This window comes from Porcisia hertigi, chromosome 27 (genome assembly GCF_017918235.1).
Source record: "Porcisia hertigi strain C119 chromosome 27, whole genome shotgun sequence".
NCBI classification, from domain to species: domain Eukaryota; phylum Euglenozoa; class Kinetoplastea; order Trypanosomatida; family Trypanosomatidae; genus Porcisia; species Porcisia hertigi.
In genome coordinates, this window is record NC_090586.1 from 703,029 (window position 1) to 717,359 (window position 14,331).

General features: G+C 54.0%; 3 protein-coding genes across 3 annotated transcripts; all 3 read left to right on the forward strand.

The window, feature by feature from the left end:
* Positions 1-4,379: 4,379 nt before the first annotated feature.
* JKF63_03350 (uncharacterized protein) lies at positions 4,380-6,230 on the forward strand (the record flags this gene model as incomplete). The annotated part of the gene is made up of 1 exon (XM_067899354.1): positions 4,380-6,230. The coding sequence occupies one exon, from the start codon at positions 4,380-4,382 to the stop codon at positions 6,228-6,230; it is 1,851 nt and encodes a 616-aa protein (XP_067756144.1).
* Positions 6,231-7,018: 788 nt separating this feature from the next.
* JKF63_03351 (uncharacterized protein) lies at positions 7,019-8,380 on the forward strand (the record flags this gene model as incomplete). Its single annotated transcript, XM_067899355.1, has 1 exon — positions 7,019-8,380. The coding sequence occupies one exon, from the start codon at positions 7,019-7,021 to the stop codon at positions 8,378-8,380; it is 1,362 nt and encodes a 453-aa protein (XP_067756145.1).
* Positions 8,381-10,317: 1,937 nt separating this feature from the next.
* JKF63_03352 (uncharacterized protein) lies at positions 10,318-11,265 on the forward strand (the record flags this gene model as incomplete). Its single annotated transcript, XM_067899356.1, has 1 exon — positions 10,318-11,265. One exon carries the CDS (start codon positions 10,318-10,320, stop codon positions 11,263-11,265), a length of 948 nt encoding a protein of 315 aa, XP_067756146.1.
* Positions 11,266-14,331: the final 3,066 nt, after the last annotated feature.

A 14,331-nucleotide genomic window follows, 5' to 3' on the forward strand; every position in this document is an offset into this window, starting at 1 on the left:
ATGCGTGGGAGTGTACATGTATAGGCCTGCGAGTCGGAGGGAGGAGGGCTAGATAAGCGAAGTGATGCTGGCCGGGTGTCTCACGAGCTTCACGGCACGAGTGAGTGTATGTGTGTGTGTGTGTGTGTGTGTTCGGTTGCATTTTTTTGGGGGGGTTATTTGTGAGGTGGAGAGGATGCGTGAAACCAGAGAATTAGAGAATGACGAGTAGTGAGAAGCATTTGTTGCCCCCCTCCCTTTTATATCGGCCATATCAGACCAGCTGTCTTGTTCACACTCACCCCTCCCCCCCCCCCCCCCATGGCCCCTTTTTTGGCTTCCCTTGATGCTCTCACCGGGACCGCAATGCGCAACGTGTCTACACATGTTTCTTGGCGCTTGTGCTCTTGGGCAGCACTGCGATAATGGGCTGGGGGATGTGGTGTCTCTGGATATGTTGGTGCTCGTGTTTCTGTCTCGCTGCTGGTCGCTGGTTCTCTCGCCCCTCCCCCCCCCCCTCGGCCCTCTCTATCCCTTGTTTCCTGGCGCCTCCTCGTGTCAGCGGCTCTCTCGTGCTCTCTCTCTCTCTGTGTTTCGTGTTTCTCTCCTCCGCCGACTCGTCTGAAGAAGGTGTATCTTGACACTCGCACAAGACGCCATTCCGCCGCCTCGCAGTCCCCCTTTTTTCTCTTCCCTCCTGGGCAGATTCCATGGCGCACTTGGTCCCTGCGCCTGTTTGTTTTTGTTTGTGTGTGTGTGTGTCTCTCCCTCGCTCCCGCCCCCCTCAGCGCCGCCCCCGTCCGCGCCCCCTTTTTTTCTCTTTTTTTCCCCGCTTTCAATGGGAAAAAAAAACGTGCAGAGCGCGGGCACAACATGAAGGGGGCAAATAGTCGTTCACGTACGCCCATTTCACAGCGATCCCATCGACGTCGTCTCATCCCGAGACTCAGCCAAAGCACAAGGCCACCACGCATCGACACATATATACACATATACACACAAGCACACACAGCCGACCTCCTCTTTTCATGATCACCAACTCCATCCAGGTATACACGCACACGCACACACTTTCCCCTCTCTGATGATGTCTATTGCTTCCCATCACTCATCTCTGTATCACTTGTTCATTATCCATGTTTTCTCTCTTTTTTTTATGTTAAGCTGCGGTTGCTGCTGTGTGGCAAAATGTCGTACGTCCGTGGCTCCTCATTTGTCATGGTTCCGTGAGCAGATAGCTATCACTCCGCTGATCAAGCAGCGTTCAATATCAAACGAGGCCTCCGTGCATGAATGCACTTCGGGTAGGACTCTGGCATTCCTCACTTGCTCACAGACTTTTTATTTATTTTTCTTCCTCTATTCTTTCTTTGCACCGTTTGCGTTTTCCGTTGGAGACGCATTTCAATGACGCGAGTGGTTGCCGCGTATGGGCACGTGCGACCGCCGCCACGAGTCCCTGCCCTCCACCCCCTCCCCTCCTCCTCTCTTTCTCTCTCCCCCCTACGCTGATCAAGTCATGTTTAGGAGGGCACATGCACGTTTGATAGTCTTTTTTTTTGCCGCTTTGTTTTTTTTTTGGTAGTGGGTCCGTCTCCTTGTATCTCTCCCTAACCTTGAGGTCACACCCTCAGTCTATCTGTATGCACACACACCAACGCATAGACAGACATCCGAACACACACACACACACACATGCACGGGAGGGAAGAGAGAATATACCATCAAAAAAAAACTGGAATAAAAACGTACTATCCTCACCTCTCTTGTATACTTGCCCCTCCTTCCCCCCCCTCCTCCATGTCTACACTCGCTATCGAAAAAAAAACACGGGTTATGTTTTGTTGGTGTATATATCAGCGTGAGAGGCTGCCTTCGCGTCTTCGCACTCTGTGCGTCTATCCAGTGGACTCTTCCCCTCTGTATCCTTTAGCTCCTGCTGTGTTAGGGAATCACCCCCCCCCCACCCCCACCACCTCCATCCACTACTCGATGTCAGCCCTGATACGTACAGAGGGTCCTCTTGTGCTCTCTCTCCCTCCCCCCCTCCTCCATCTTTCATTCATTGTATACCGTGTGGTTATAGAGGCGGAGGAGGAGTAGTGGGGAGGGGGGGGGAGGGGAGGGGAGGGGAGTTGTCCGCTGTGTCCTCAGCCTCCATGCGTTTTTTCTCGCAATTATCATACCTTGGCGTCAACTATTTGCTCAACAACTATTTAACAGCTTAACAAGTATTTTTTTGTGTGCGTGTCTCTGCGCGTGGGGAAAAGGGTCGTAGCGCATTGGTTGTCCCCCGTCTCCCTTTGGCCGAGCTCCTTCTTTTCTGTGCTCCCTCCCTCCCTCCCTCCCTTCCATCACGTCTTTCGTTTGTGCAACTGCGCCACCCAATGGCGTACTTGGACGGCGATGAGTGGAGCGTATTTCTTGCTTAATTTGTGAAACCGAAATGAAAGCAAAACAAAATTTTTGTGGGGGGGCGGTAGGGCGGTTCCTTCACATGTCGTTCTCTTTGCTCTCTCTCTCTCTCTCTGTTTCGGTTTGTCTACACCCCGCCCTTTGCCTGGACGTTGAAGGGCGTTCGCGCTTTTCTAAATCTTTTCCTTTCTCTTTCTGGGTGCTGATTGCCAGTGTTGGAGAATGGCGAGCAGCAGACCGCTAGAGAGGGGACTGTCACAGGAGCAGATTTGCATAGGCAACGTACCAGACGACTCCCACGTGCGCAGCGGAGAGAGGGCCGCATGCTGCTGTCGTCTCCGTCGTTGCCATTGGTACTGCCCCTCCCTTCTTCTTCACCTTCTCCACGTGTGCGTTCCACTGCATCTTGCCATCGATCGTCGTGTGTGTGTGTGTGTGTGTGGCGCTGATGAAGTCTAGTGAATGCGACACACGAACTACAAGCTGAAGAACTGGGGGAAGAGAGAAAAAGGGGGCGGGAGACATGACACCACTCGGAGTGCAGAGGTTTTGCGAGAGAGCTTGTGTGTTCGAGACGGCCACAACAAGCGTCTCTTTCCATCATTGCAAAACACGGAAAGAGCAAGAGGAGCAACCAAGAAGGATTCGCATAATGAGAATCGGGGACTGGGGGGAGGGGAGGGGCATCGAACAGTTGTCACTCCACTGTATCGCTGCATTACTGTTTTTATAGATTTTCTCCTTTCCCGTTTCCCCCCCCCCCCAACCCCCTCATACCCCCCACCCACCCTCAGGCCTGTGCTCTTCTACGCGCGCGTGTGCGCGTGTGTGCTCACACGATCTCTTTCACTGCTGCACGGCTCCCGTTTAATTTTTCCTTTCCAGCCCTTGGCTGACAAGTGGCAATAAATATATTGCTCTGATAGCGGAGGCCTAATATGGTTTGAGAATCGCGCGCACTGGTGCTCGTGTGTGATGTAGCGTAGTTCGCCAATGTCTACACCGCGCAGGTTCTCCTGTATGTCAGTGCATATATATGTATACGCACTCCCAGTTATTTTTTTTTGTGTCTCTTTATCCATTCTGCATATATTTCAACGTAATGATGTCATGTGTGTGATGTGCTGGTGGCATGACTGCCTCGTGCTGAGCATTCTTCTTCTTGGCGATAACATTCCTGAGAAAATTTCTTCACTCCCTTTTTTCTCCCTCCCTCCCTCCTTCCCCTTTTCACCACCACCCCAGCTCGATGCTATGTGCTGACAGATGGACAACAAATGTCTTCTCTTCGATATATATATATATGTATGTGTGTGTCTGTGTGTGTGTGTGATCAGGGGCGGGCGGGCAATATTAAAGCTATGAGTAACGTGAAAGAAAAACAAATGTTGGTGGCAAGTAAATGAAACAGTCAAAAAAATATATACATGTAGAGGTGTATAAGATTATATACACACACGATCAAAAGGACATCGCGCGTACACACAACCTGCCAGAATGGCATTCCCCCTCCTGTCCTTTGCTTTTGAGCGTTCCCTTCCCTTCCTGGGCCTTTTACTCGCACATGTGACCCGCCTTGTCTACCACATGCTCTGCCCCGCTCCACTGTTAACCTCCCCCCCCCATTATTTTATTCTCGGCTTCTCACAAACCGTATCTGTGCATCTTTGTCTTCTGTGAACGATGCTGCTTGGACCATTCAGTGACTGCCTTTTATTTTTTTGTTGTGTGTGTGTGTGTGCGCGCCTTTGCACTCTCCCTTGGCGGCAATAACATTTTCTCTCTATTGGAAGGAAGCACAAAGAGTTTTTGGTGCTGGCCCTTCACCTCCACTTCCCTCTCTCTATTCACCCTCGTTGTCCCCCTCCCCCTCCACCTTGCTGTTCATCTGGCTACCGAGACAGGTGTGGTGTCATCTTTCGGAGGTTGTTACTGCTGTTGCCCCCCCCCCTCCTCGCCTCCAGGAGGCCGGACCGAAACCATTCATGTCTCGTCCGTATAAAGCGGGCAAAGGCGCTGTGGGGACATCCAAGTACAACACACCATGCAAGTTCTTCCTTCGTGGCAGCTGCTCCAATAAGCACTGCCCCTATCTGCACGTCCGCAACCAAACAGCTATACGTTCTGTCGGCCATAAGGAAGTCGCGGCTCAACAGGGGAGTGGCACTGTGAAGGTGATGTCGACCATGCTGAAGCTTTTCTTTGAGAAGCAGATGCAGATCATCTATAACGTGGACGCAGGTATGTTGAATCTGTCGCAACTCACATCCTTTGAGGACTTGTCCTCCGTGGCCTCCAGCATCAACTTTAACACACGAACCTTCTGCGTCGCGTTGTGCACATGCATTCGCGAGTTGGTCTCACCGCCGCCTGTCATTCTGCAGCTCGACCACAATGGGGTGAAAAGTTTCCACTATCTTGGCAAAGCCTTCGAAGAGGCCGGTCTTCACACATCTCTGCGAGCCCTGTCGCTGGCGCACAACAGCATCACCTCTACCGACATTGCAAAGGAGCTGAGGCATTTTTCGGGCTTGACAGAGGTGAACCTTGTAGGCAACCCGGTCACAGACAGCGTCAACTACAAGCTGACATTCAAAAAGTATGTGCCCTGGCTACAGGGACTCGACGGGGAAAGTATGACGGCTCCACCACTGGAGATGCCGTGGCCGCGTTTCTTCGACCCGACGCTCCCACCGGCGGATGCGATCAGTGCTGGTGACGTCTTTCCCTCCGGTGCGAGGTGCTACGATAGCACGCAGAAGGCAGCGTTGCATTTTATTCAGTCGTCACTACTAAACCCGTTGGAGATGGAACCGGGTCGGGGTCTACTGACCGGTGTGGATGCCGTGTCCGACGTGTACGCGCTCAACGCTACCTTTACCTTTAGCTTGGTGTCCAGTGAAGCTGCCGTCTCGACGCCAAGTCGAACAGCTGGCGGTGACGCCGCCTCAGCACAGCGTGATGTGGTGCGTGAGATTGTGGGCTTCCGCATGCGCCAGACAGAGAGCAACCACAACGTGCTCTTCGGCCTCAAGTCGACAACTGCAGCCATTGGTCGGACTAGCGTGTGCGCCAAGCTGGAACACGTGCTGTACCCAAAGAACTTTGTTGTCGGCCACTACATCCATGACAGCCCGGATGTCGCCGTCCTCGACAACAAGGGATTCGGCCCAAACGCCATTGTGGGCATGAAGCAGCCCCTCACCGTAATTACCCTGCACGGAGCAATGCTGTGGCGTTACCGCACCTCGGGATCGGACGCGGACGTGCAACACAGTAACCTCATGCGCGATGCCATCGTCATCAAACGCAACTTCACGCGCGTGATCACGGTGTCCTCAACGGATCCCGGCCGCTGGCACATTGTGAATGACATGGTCACTCTCTACCCCTTCCGCGGCGGAAGCGGCGATGACGACGAAATGGAGACCCCAGGCGCTTCCGGCAATGTGGCGAGCGTGAGCACTGCCTCCCTGACCCCGGACAACGTTCTCTTCCGCGATGTGCATCCGTACGACATCGTCTTCAGCCCGGCCACGGACCCGAAGCGGGCAGTGCGGATTGCGCGGCGTTACCGCGTGCCGACGGCCATCGTGGCCACTCTGTGCACTGCGGTGCACTCAGACAGCGAGCTGGTCGTCATATTGATTGACTTGACAGACATTCCGTTGGATGTGTACGAGCAGTGTGCCTCACTGGTTGAGATGGATCCACTCGCCAGCATTTTTCTGTGTCGTATCGGCAACCGCTTCGGCATTGAGCCAGTAGAGGGGGTCGCGCTGCTGCGAAAGTGTGGGCTTGACTGGCCTGCCGTTGTACAGGCGATTGGCCAGTGAGGTGTAGGCGAAAGGAGAGTACAGCAAGTATTCAGTGCGGCAGGACGCCAAAACATGGCGGTGGCGGAGCCTCGCCCCTCCCTCCCCCCCCCCCCCCCACACACTCACAGTGAAGGAACCCCTTATCGACACCTTGGCTGTCTTTCCTGCACTCTCCCGAAGCACGGCGCCGCACGACCCTGGCGGCGAGATTATAATGTTTCCCCGCCCTCTCCTCCCTTCTTTTGTGCCCCCCCCCGCCCCTCGATTAAGTCTAAAGCGCTGCTCTGCTCTCTCTCTCTCTGTCCGTCTTTACTTGTTTTGCGTACCAGAGCATGCACGGGTGTGTTAACAACACACTCACTCCTGTTGTTGTTAAAGGGGACGCACTTCATCACACAGAAGATGCGCCATCCCCCATTAGTAAGACGTGGTGTTGCAAAAAAAAAAAAAGTGTGCTAGCACTGGTGTGTAAGGCGCTTTGGCAGCATATGGAGCTAGTGGCCGCCTCAAGGAGGACTTCTGTCCGGCTGCTCACTTCTTCCTCTCTCTCTCTGTCCCTCCACCGTCCCCTCCGAACCCCCCTCCCCCCCGCGTCCCAATCTTCCTTGCATATCCCATCTCACTGTTTTCCTCCTTCATCTTCGGCTGCTGTGCACATACACGTGCGTGTGTGTGTGTGTGTGTTCTTTGCATCCCTTCACGTACTGCCCATGTGAAGTAACTTCCCCTCTTACACTACCCGCCCGCCCGCGCCCCCCCCACACACCCTCCTCCAAGCAACCCCCCTTTCCCCCAATCCAAGCACCATGTCAGGTGAAAACGAGCTAAGCGATGCGGAGAAGACCATTGAGCGGTTCAAGGTCAAGAAGCTCATTCAGATGCTGGAGTCCGCACGTGGTATTGGTACCAGCGTGATCAGCGTCTACATGACGCCGAAGGAGCAAATATCTGCCATGGTGACCAAGCTGAACAACGAGTACGGTACGGCGTCAAACATCAAATCGCATACGAACAAGCTCAGCGTGCAGAGCGCCATCACGGCGGCGCTCGGACGCCTCAAGCAGATCCCGCGTGTGCCGCCTAGGGGTCTGCTGCTGTACTCGGGGACCGTGATGACGGCCGACAACAAGGAGAAGAAGCTGACGCTGGATATTGAACCCTTCAAGGCGGTCAGCCGCTCTCTCTACCTGTGTGACAATAAGTTCCACACAGAAGAGCTGCGTCGCATGCTCGAGTCAGACGACAAGTTTGGTTTCATTGTCATGGACGGTAGCGGCAGCACCTTCGCTACCCTGTGCGGCGATGTCAAAGAGAAACTCGGCTCCTTCACGGTAGAGCTCCCAAAGAAGCATGGCCGTGGTGGCCAGAGTAAAAACCGTTTTGCGCGTATCCGTATGGAGCGGCGCCACAACTACGTGCGGAAGGTGGCCGAGGCGGCGGTAAGCTACTTCATCACCAACGACCGCCCAAACGTTCGCGGTCTTGTGCTGGCGGGCTCGGCTGACTTCAAGGAGGTACTCTTTCAGTCGGACCTCTTCGACCCCCGCCTGAAGGAGGTGGTGGTGAAGGTCGTGGATGTGGCGCATCCGGGTGACGTGGGGCTGAACCAGGCCATTGATCAATCTTCGGACGCCCTATCGGGAGTAAAGTTGGTGCAGGAAAAGAAGCTACTGAAGACATTCTTTGACCAGATCGCCTTGGACACACAGCAGTACTGCTTCGGTGTGAATGACACGATGCGCTGTCTGGAAGCGGGTGCGGTGGAGACACTCATCTGCTTCGAGGACCTGGAAGTAAACCGCTACGTCATCACAAAAAACAAAGGCGCCGGGGACGAGGAAATCGAAATTCATCTGCTGACAGAGGCGGAGGCGGTCAAGAAAAATATTCACACCCAGGAGGCCGGAAAGGCGCAGAGCGAGATCGAGTCGGAGAATTTTGTGGATTGGCTCGCCCAGAACTACCAAAAGTTCGGTTGCACCCTGGAGCTCATCAGCGACCGTAGTCAGGAAGGAACACAGCTTGTGCGTGGATTCGGCGGCATGGGCGGCATTTTACGCTATAAGATGGATGTCATGGCTCTCCGAGATCATGACAAGAAGGAGGAAGATGAGGATCGCGTTGCCGCCAACAACGACGAGTTTGACTTTGACGACGATTTTATGTGAGCAGGTATCTCCGCGCCCCCGCCGCCCCCTCCTCCCACTTTCCTCTCCGCGCCTTCTCAGTCCAGCTCCGTGTGTACCCCCATGTTTTGAGGTTGGCACTTTATCCCCCTATTTTCCACGTATATCCATAAAAATATGGGTTTGTGTGTATACACTAACGAAAATTAATTAATTGTTGGCATGTGCTGAAGGTGTCAGAGAGGGAACTGGGGGCAGAACAACAACAACAACAGAAACGAAAGCAGAGCCGCAAACATGCAAGATTAAAAACTTAACTAATTGGCGATGCGGAGGTCAAGAGGGAGGGGTGATTGAGACCTCTCTGGTAGGAGGAGGGAAGGATGCGCCTCCAGTCCCCCCCCCCTGTGGTGGAGGCGGCGATGGAGAAAAAACCCCGAGAGAATGACGGTAAACACACATGAGCTTCAGTAGAGAAGCATGCACGCTGCTCATCGCTCTTTGAAGGCGATGACTCATCTCCGTTCCCCCCTCCCTCCTGCTCACAACCGCCTCTCCATTTTCCTCTTGCCGTACACCCTTTCTCCCTTCCCCCCTTCCTGTGTTTCCTTGTTGGCATCGACACACATTACATCCAGTGCAGACACAACCCCACAAACCTCGCACAGCCCAGACCTGCGCATAAACACCTCAAATATTGCAGGGATTGGATCCAGCAAAGTAGATCCGTGATACTCCAATGTCCACGCTGTCTTGGACAATCCCCGTGCTAACTTTTTTATCGCGCGCGTGTGTGTGTGTGTGTGTATGACATACACTTTCCGTAAGTTCATAGTCTGTGAGTCTTGCGCTGACCGGATCGAGGACGAGAAAGTCGGCGGATAGAGGGGTGGTAAGGTCCTCAGTGGGCGCCAAGGTGTCTAGTGCGAACGTGGCCACCCTTATCGCTCGTGGAGAATCGCTGCCGAGACCCACACCGCCTGCGCACCCCCCCCCTCTTGCTCCAAGCGACGCCCAATCTGCTTGTCTGCTTCTGCTTCACGGTATGTGTGACACTCGTGGTGTTTTTCTTTTTCGCGTGCCCGCACTCTTCTTGTGCACCTCACGCCCATCAGTCGCTACAACATATTGAGCTTTGAAAAATATATATTCTACAAAAGGGAAGGGAAAACAATAGCACCAAAAGAGTACGCGGTCATTACACACGACACGGCGACACAGCCATGAGAGAAGAAGAACCTGAAGGTTTTGTCGTTGTGCCCCCTCGAGCAGGCCGCCATGTTGTGGAGCCATCCCATACTCATAGCGGTCGACATGGAAGAGGAGGAAAATTTGAAGGAAACGCAAACGCGTCGCTCTCACCCGGCTCTCCATGTTCTCCGCCCTCCACCTCCGCTCCCATCCCTTTTCATCTCCCTCGTTTTCCACATCATCTAAACGTGCGAAGTCTCGGTGTTCATCTCCGCTTCTCAGCATTCCCCTCTTCATCCGCACACCTAGAAGGAAAAAAAAACACGACAAGCAAAAGAAAAAACCACTCAGACCTACACGAAAAGCAAACGAGAAACACGACGGAAGATTTCAAAGGGAAAGAAATCCTCCGATACCCTCATCGCCTCTTCCAGCCCCACTTTTTCCTCTCTCTCTCCTCCCATCCCACCTCACCCCACCCCACCCTCTCCTCCTGTTTTCTTGTTTGTTGGTGCTCGTGATCCCAGCTGTGCTTCTTGTGGTAGTGCTGGTGATGTATTATTTGTTATAGTGAGACTTGCGTGCTCTATTTTCTGTGTGTGTCTCTCTCCCCCATCACCACCACCACTCCACCTTCTCCTTTCATTTTTTCCTCAGTCCACTTTTCCCCCCGATTTCCCTTCTGCTTTTTGAATAAGCGGAGAGTGCAGACACCCGCTCTTCTCCCCCCTCCCCCTCTTCTCTCCCTCCCAGGCTTTCGTTCTCCCACTCACAACAACACCGCAGCCATGCCGCTCTGCGTCAGCATCCCTGCGACGGTCGACACCGACACAAACACCCGTGGCCTCTATCTGTCCGACTTGGAGGTATGCATGAAGAACTTCAGCGAGGCCATCACATCCACCATGAACTCGTACCGGAGCCTCCTCACCGCCTTTGACCAGGTGGCGCAGGTTTATGGCAATATCTCCCAGCACTGCGGGAACGAGGCGCGCAAACAGATCACCGAATTTCGCGACGGGATGCGCGATCTCAAGGATAAAGGTGGTTTTGATACATTCAACAACGAGATCCACAGAGGCACAATAGCCGTCATGGGTTCAGTCAATGCGGACCTCAAGAAGGCGGACAAGTCCTACAGCGTCCTCAAAAGCAAGCGGAAGGAGTACGACGCCATCCGCTTCAAACTGGATATGATCGAGAAATCGTACGCCAAGAAAAATAAGCCTCTGACGCTCAGCAATGAATACAAGAAAACAGTGTTGAGGCGCGATAAGGCGAAGGCATCGTATGAGTCACACCGCGAGACCTTTGGCAATGAGATAAAGGCACTCCAGGCGTCCACCAAGGACATCCTGCTTCAATCCCTTAACAACTACCTCCACTGCACGGCCACTTTTTGTGGTCAACTGGAAACAACGATGAGCAGCTACCGAACTGATGTGGACAACAACGGCACCACGAGGTTTACCAATACCAACATGGACGCATTGAAGGAGAAGGCCATGGCCGAGTCTTTTGAACGGCGCTCGAGGCGCATCGACGAAGCGCCGCTCCTGTACACGGCCACAGGCAACGCACTATCAAATGGCGACCACCTTGCGGGCGAAGACAACCTCTGCCCGAAAGAAGACAAGGAGGACCATGGGGACATGAGTGAAAACTCCAACGCCAACAGCGCAGGGTCCCACAACCCCGATTCTGCGAACCCGTTCCTTGGCGTCAGGTATGAATAGCGGCGGGTTCTGCGCGCGCAACATTCACGTATATGCGTGCGAATGTGGTACCGCCACGCCGACAAGGCAGTACACCAGGTAGCAGATGGAGAATGCTTTTGACGAGGAGGGTGTGAGAGAGCGTTGATCCACAACCTGCCACCCCCCGAAACGGGTACATCTCCACCTACCCATTTCTGCCGCTCCTCTTCCCCTCCTCCCAAATATCTATGGGATAACCGCTTCCCTACTCGTCTCCACTTCTCCCCCCTTGTGCGTCTTTTGCACAGACGCGCAAAAGACGCAAGCGAGGGGAGGGGGAGGGGAGGGGAGGGGGGAGGCGCCGTTTTGCGCGCATGCGCTACGATGTCTTCTTTTTTCGTCCTCCATCGTTTCTTTGTTTCCCCCTCCCTTCCTTCCCTCCTCTTCCCTTTGTTCCCACTACGGCGCGTTTTTTTTCCCTATTTTTTTTTCATATTTTTCTACTCATTTCTGTGCTGATCAGCAATTCTTTTTGCCCAACCAGCGTATTACAGTGCTTGTTTCTCGTTGTTATTTTTGGAAGCAGGAAGTGCACGGGAACCTCTTTTCTTCAACGAAGTGTTGGATGGAAAATATTCAAAAGGAAGATGTTGGAGCAGCTCACAAAGGTCGCTGGGAAAGGCTCGCTCGCTGACACTCTTTGTCGTCCACGCCACTCAGCCCTCCCCTGCCCCCTTCCTCCATGCAAACATACACACACACAAACACAGCTACTTGGATATTCGTATGCGCCTTTGACACATTGTTCTTCACCCAGGCACGCAATGTATGACTACGGGTGTCTGCATGTCTGACAAAATATATGCATAACCGCCTATATAATATATATATATATATATATATGAGAAAAAGAACTCAAGTATGATGTCGAGAAGCGCATGTGCGTCAAGAGCGACTATGTGTGCGTGTTTTGGTCGTCTGGTCTAAGCAACGCTTACACATACACCAAGATGAAGGCACCTTCGCTTTTATTTTTATATGTTGCTCACATATATATATATATGGTAGTTGGGGGAGGGGTGGGGGTTCTTTGACGGCGAAGGAATTACCCTGTAACAGTCTACATGAACACTTTATCCCTATCTGAAACCAAAACCATCGGCGACCCCTCCTCCTCCTCGTGTACATCGTCTCCCCTCCACACAGTCCCGTTGAATTACCAGGGACACCCTTGCAGCAACCAGTTTGGTCATCGTGGCACCTTCTCATGCCCTTGTCTTGCGAGCTATATACACCCACACATATCTTTTTGTGTCTTTCACCCGGGTGCCGCGCCATCTCCTGCACGGTGGCCCGTATTCATCCCGAGTGTCCAAGCGGACATCGACTCCCCGAAGACTGAGGGCATGATCGACAGATGCGTCTGAGTGACGAGTGGAGGGGGGAGAGAGGGAGGGAAGAAGATTCCAGGGTCGCCTGGGAGGGTTTGTGGGGTGTTTCCACGCAGAAGGGATTCTCCACTGACTGAGGGCGGCGAAGAGCATCGCTCCACCCAACCCCCCAACCCCCCCTTCCCACGCACGCCTTTCACGAGGAGAGTTGCGCCATCGTATTTGGCTAAACATCCTGAGCTGACCTAAAGTATGTGCATCCAAGGCAACAGGAAAGGGTAGGGGATCCTTTGATAGGGGCAGGACGAAGGCGACAACATATGCACGGGATAAATCCAACGATTTCTAATCAAGAGCCGCTCTGCCTCCTCCTCCCCCCCCCCACCCCTCACCCGACATCCCCTGAGAGAGGACGGGCGGTGCCGGGTGTTCCGTATGGCTCCGTTTGCTGGTGTAAAGGGCGGTGCGTATCCGAAGGCAGCAATTACACCAAAGTGGTTTACAATGCATATGGGGAGCGGATCGCCGAGGTCGTCAAGTAGACTACCCACACTCACCCGAATGAGGCTATTCAGCGGGGGCGTGTGTCCACGCGCTGGGCGGCGGCGACGGCCGGGTGCGGGCGGGGGGTCTTTGGGGTGGGGGGCGAGGCGGCAAGCGCCGCCGTTCCCTCGCGCTGGGTGAGCCTGCGTCGGGGGCGAGGCGGTGGGCCGGGTCCGGCTGGGCCTCCCTCGGCGGCCTGGCAGGTTCGGCGCCAGGGGGCCGCATGGCGGGCGGGGCCCCGTGCCTGGCGGGCACAGGAGCCCGGCGACCCCCCCCCCCAGCCAAGACGACGACAGACCGAAAGGGAAGCAGCAAACCGAAGAGAAGCCGACAAAAAACGGGAATGAAGGAAAGAGCGAGGTACAGACAAAACCCAGCGGGAGAGTGTGTGGGCGTGCGTGGCACAGGGCATCGCAGTGAGAACCCCGCAGTTCAGGCCGTCATCTACTCCTTTGTCTCCACATAGCCGCAAAACGACGATGTGACGCGATATAGCCTGAGCAGCAATCATTCGTATGCCATGTTGATCAGCAAGGTGATGCACCCGCTCCCACACACACATACACACACGCGCACACGCACGCAAACACCAAAAACACATAGAGCAGTGTCCTGGTCACCCAGCGCTTTGCACGCGCGGCGCTTTAACCGACGCTGGGAGAAAGAAGAGCAGAAACGCCCCGTGCTGATGTCTTCGCACACATCTTCTTGTGTCTATACATTCCATCTTGCACCCTCGCATACATGCAGCGACGGCAGGTGTGGATAGAGGAAAGAGGGACAGACCGTATGGCCCTCTGGACAAATTGAGACAGGGGCTACTTAACAACAAAAGAAAAAAACCCACATCAGGGTCAGACAGCTCCTAACATAACATGAAATCAAGGCGCAAGCCAATAATAAAAGGAAAAATAGAGGAGGTAGAGTCCGGCTCGCACAGGGCGGACCCGTCGCACGCACTCGATATCGAGCGCGCGCGGGCACATACACAAGTATGAGGAGATTACACTTTCTTTTCACGAATGATGCGCAGACGGTGCCGCGCGGCTGCAGCCGTGGATCGCCACTTACAATATCCTCGTAACAAAAATGTGCAGGTGAAGAGAGAGAGAAAAAGCGAGGATGAGGAAAGCCTCCATGACCCACCAAGCCGAGTTGCGTGGTGGCTGCT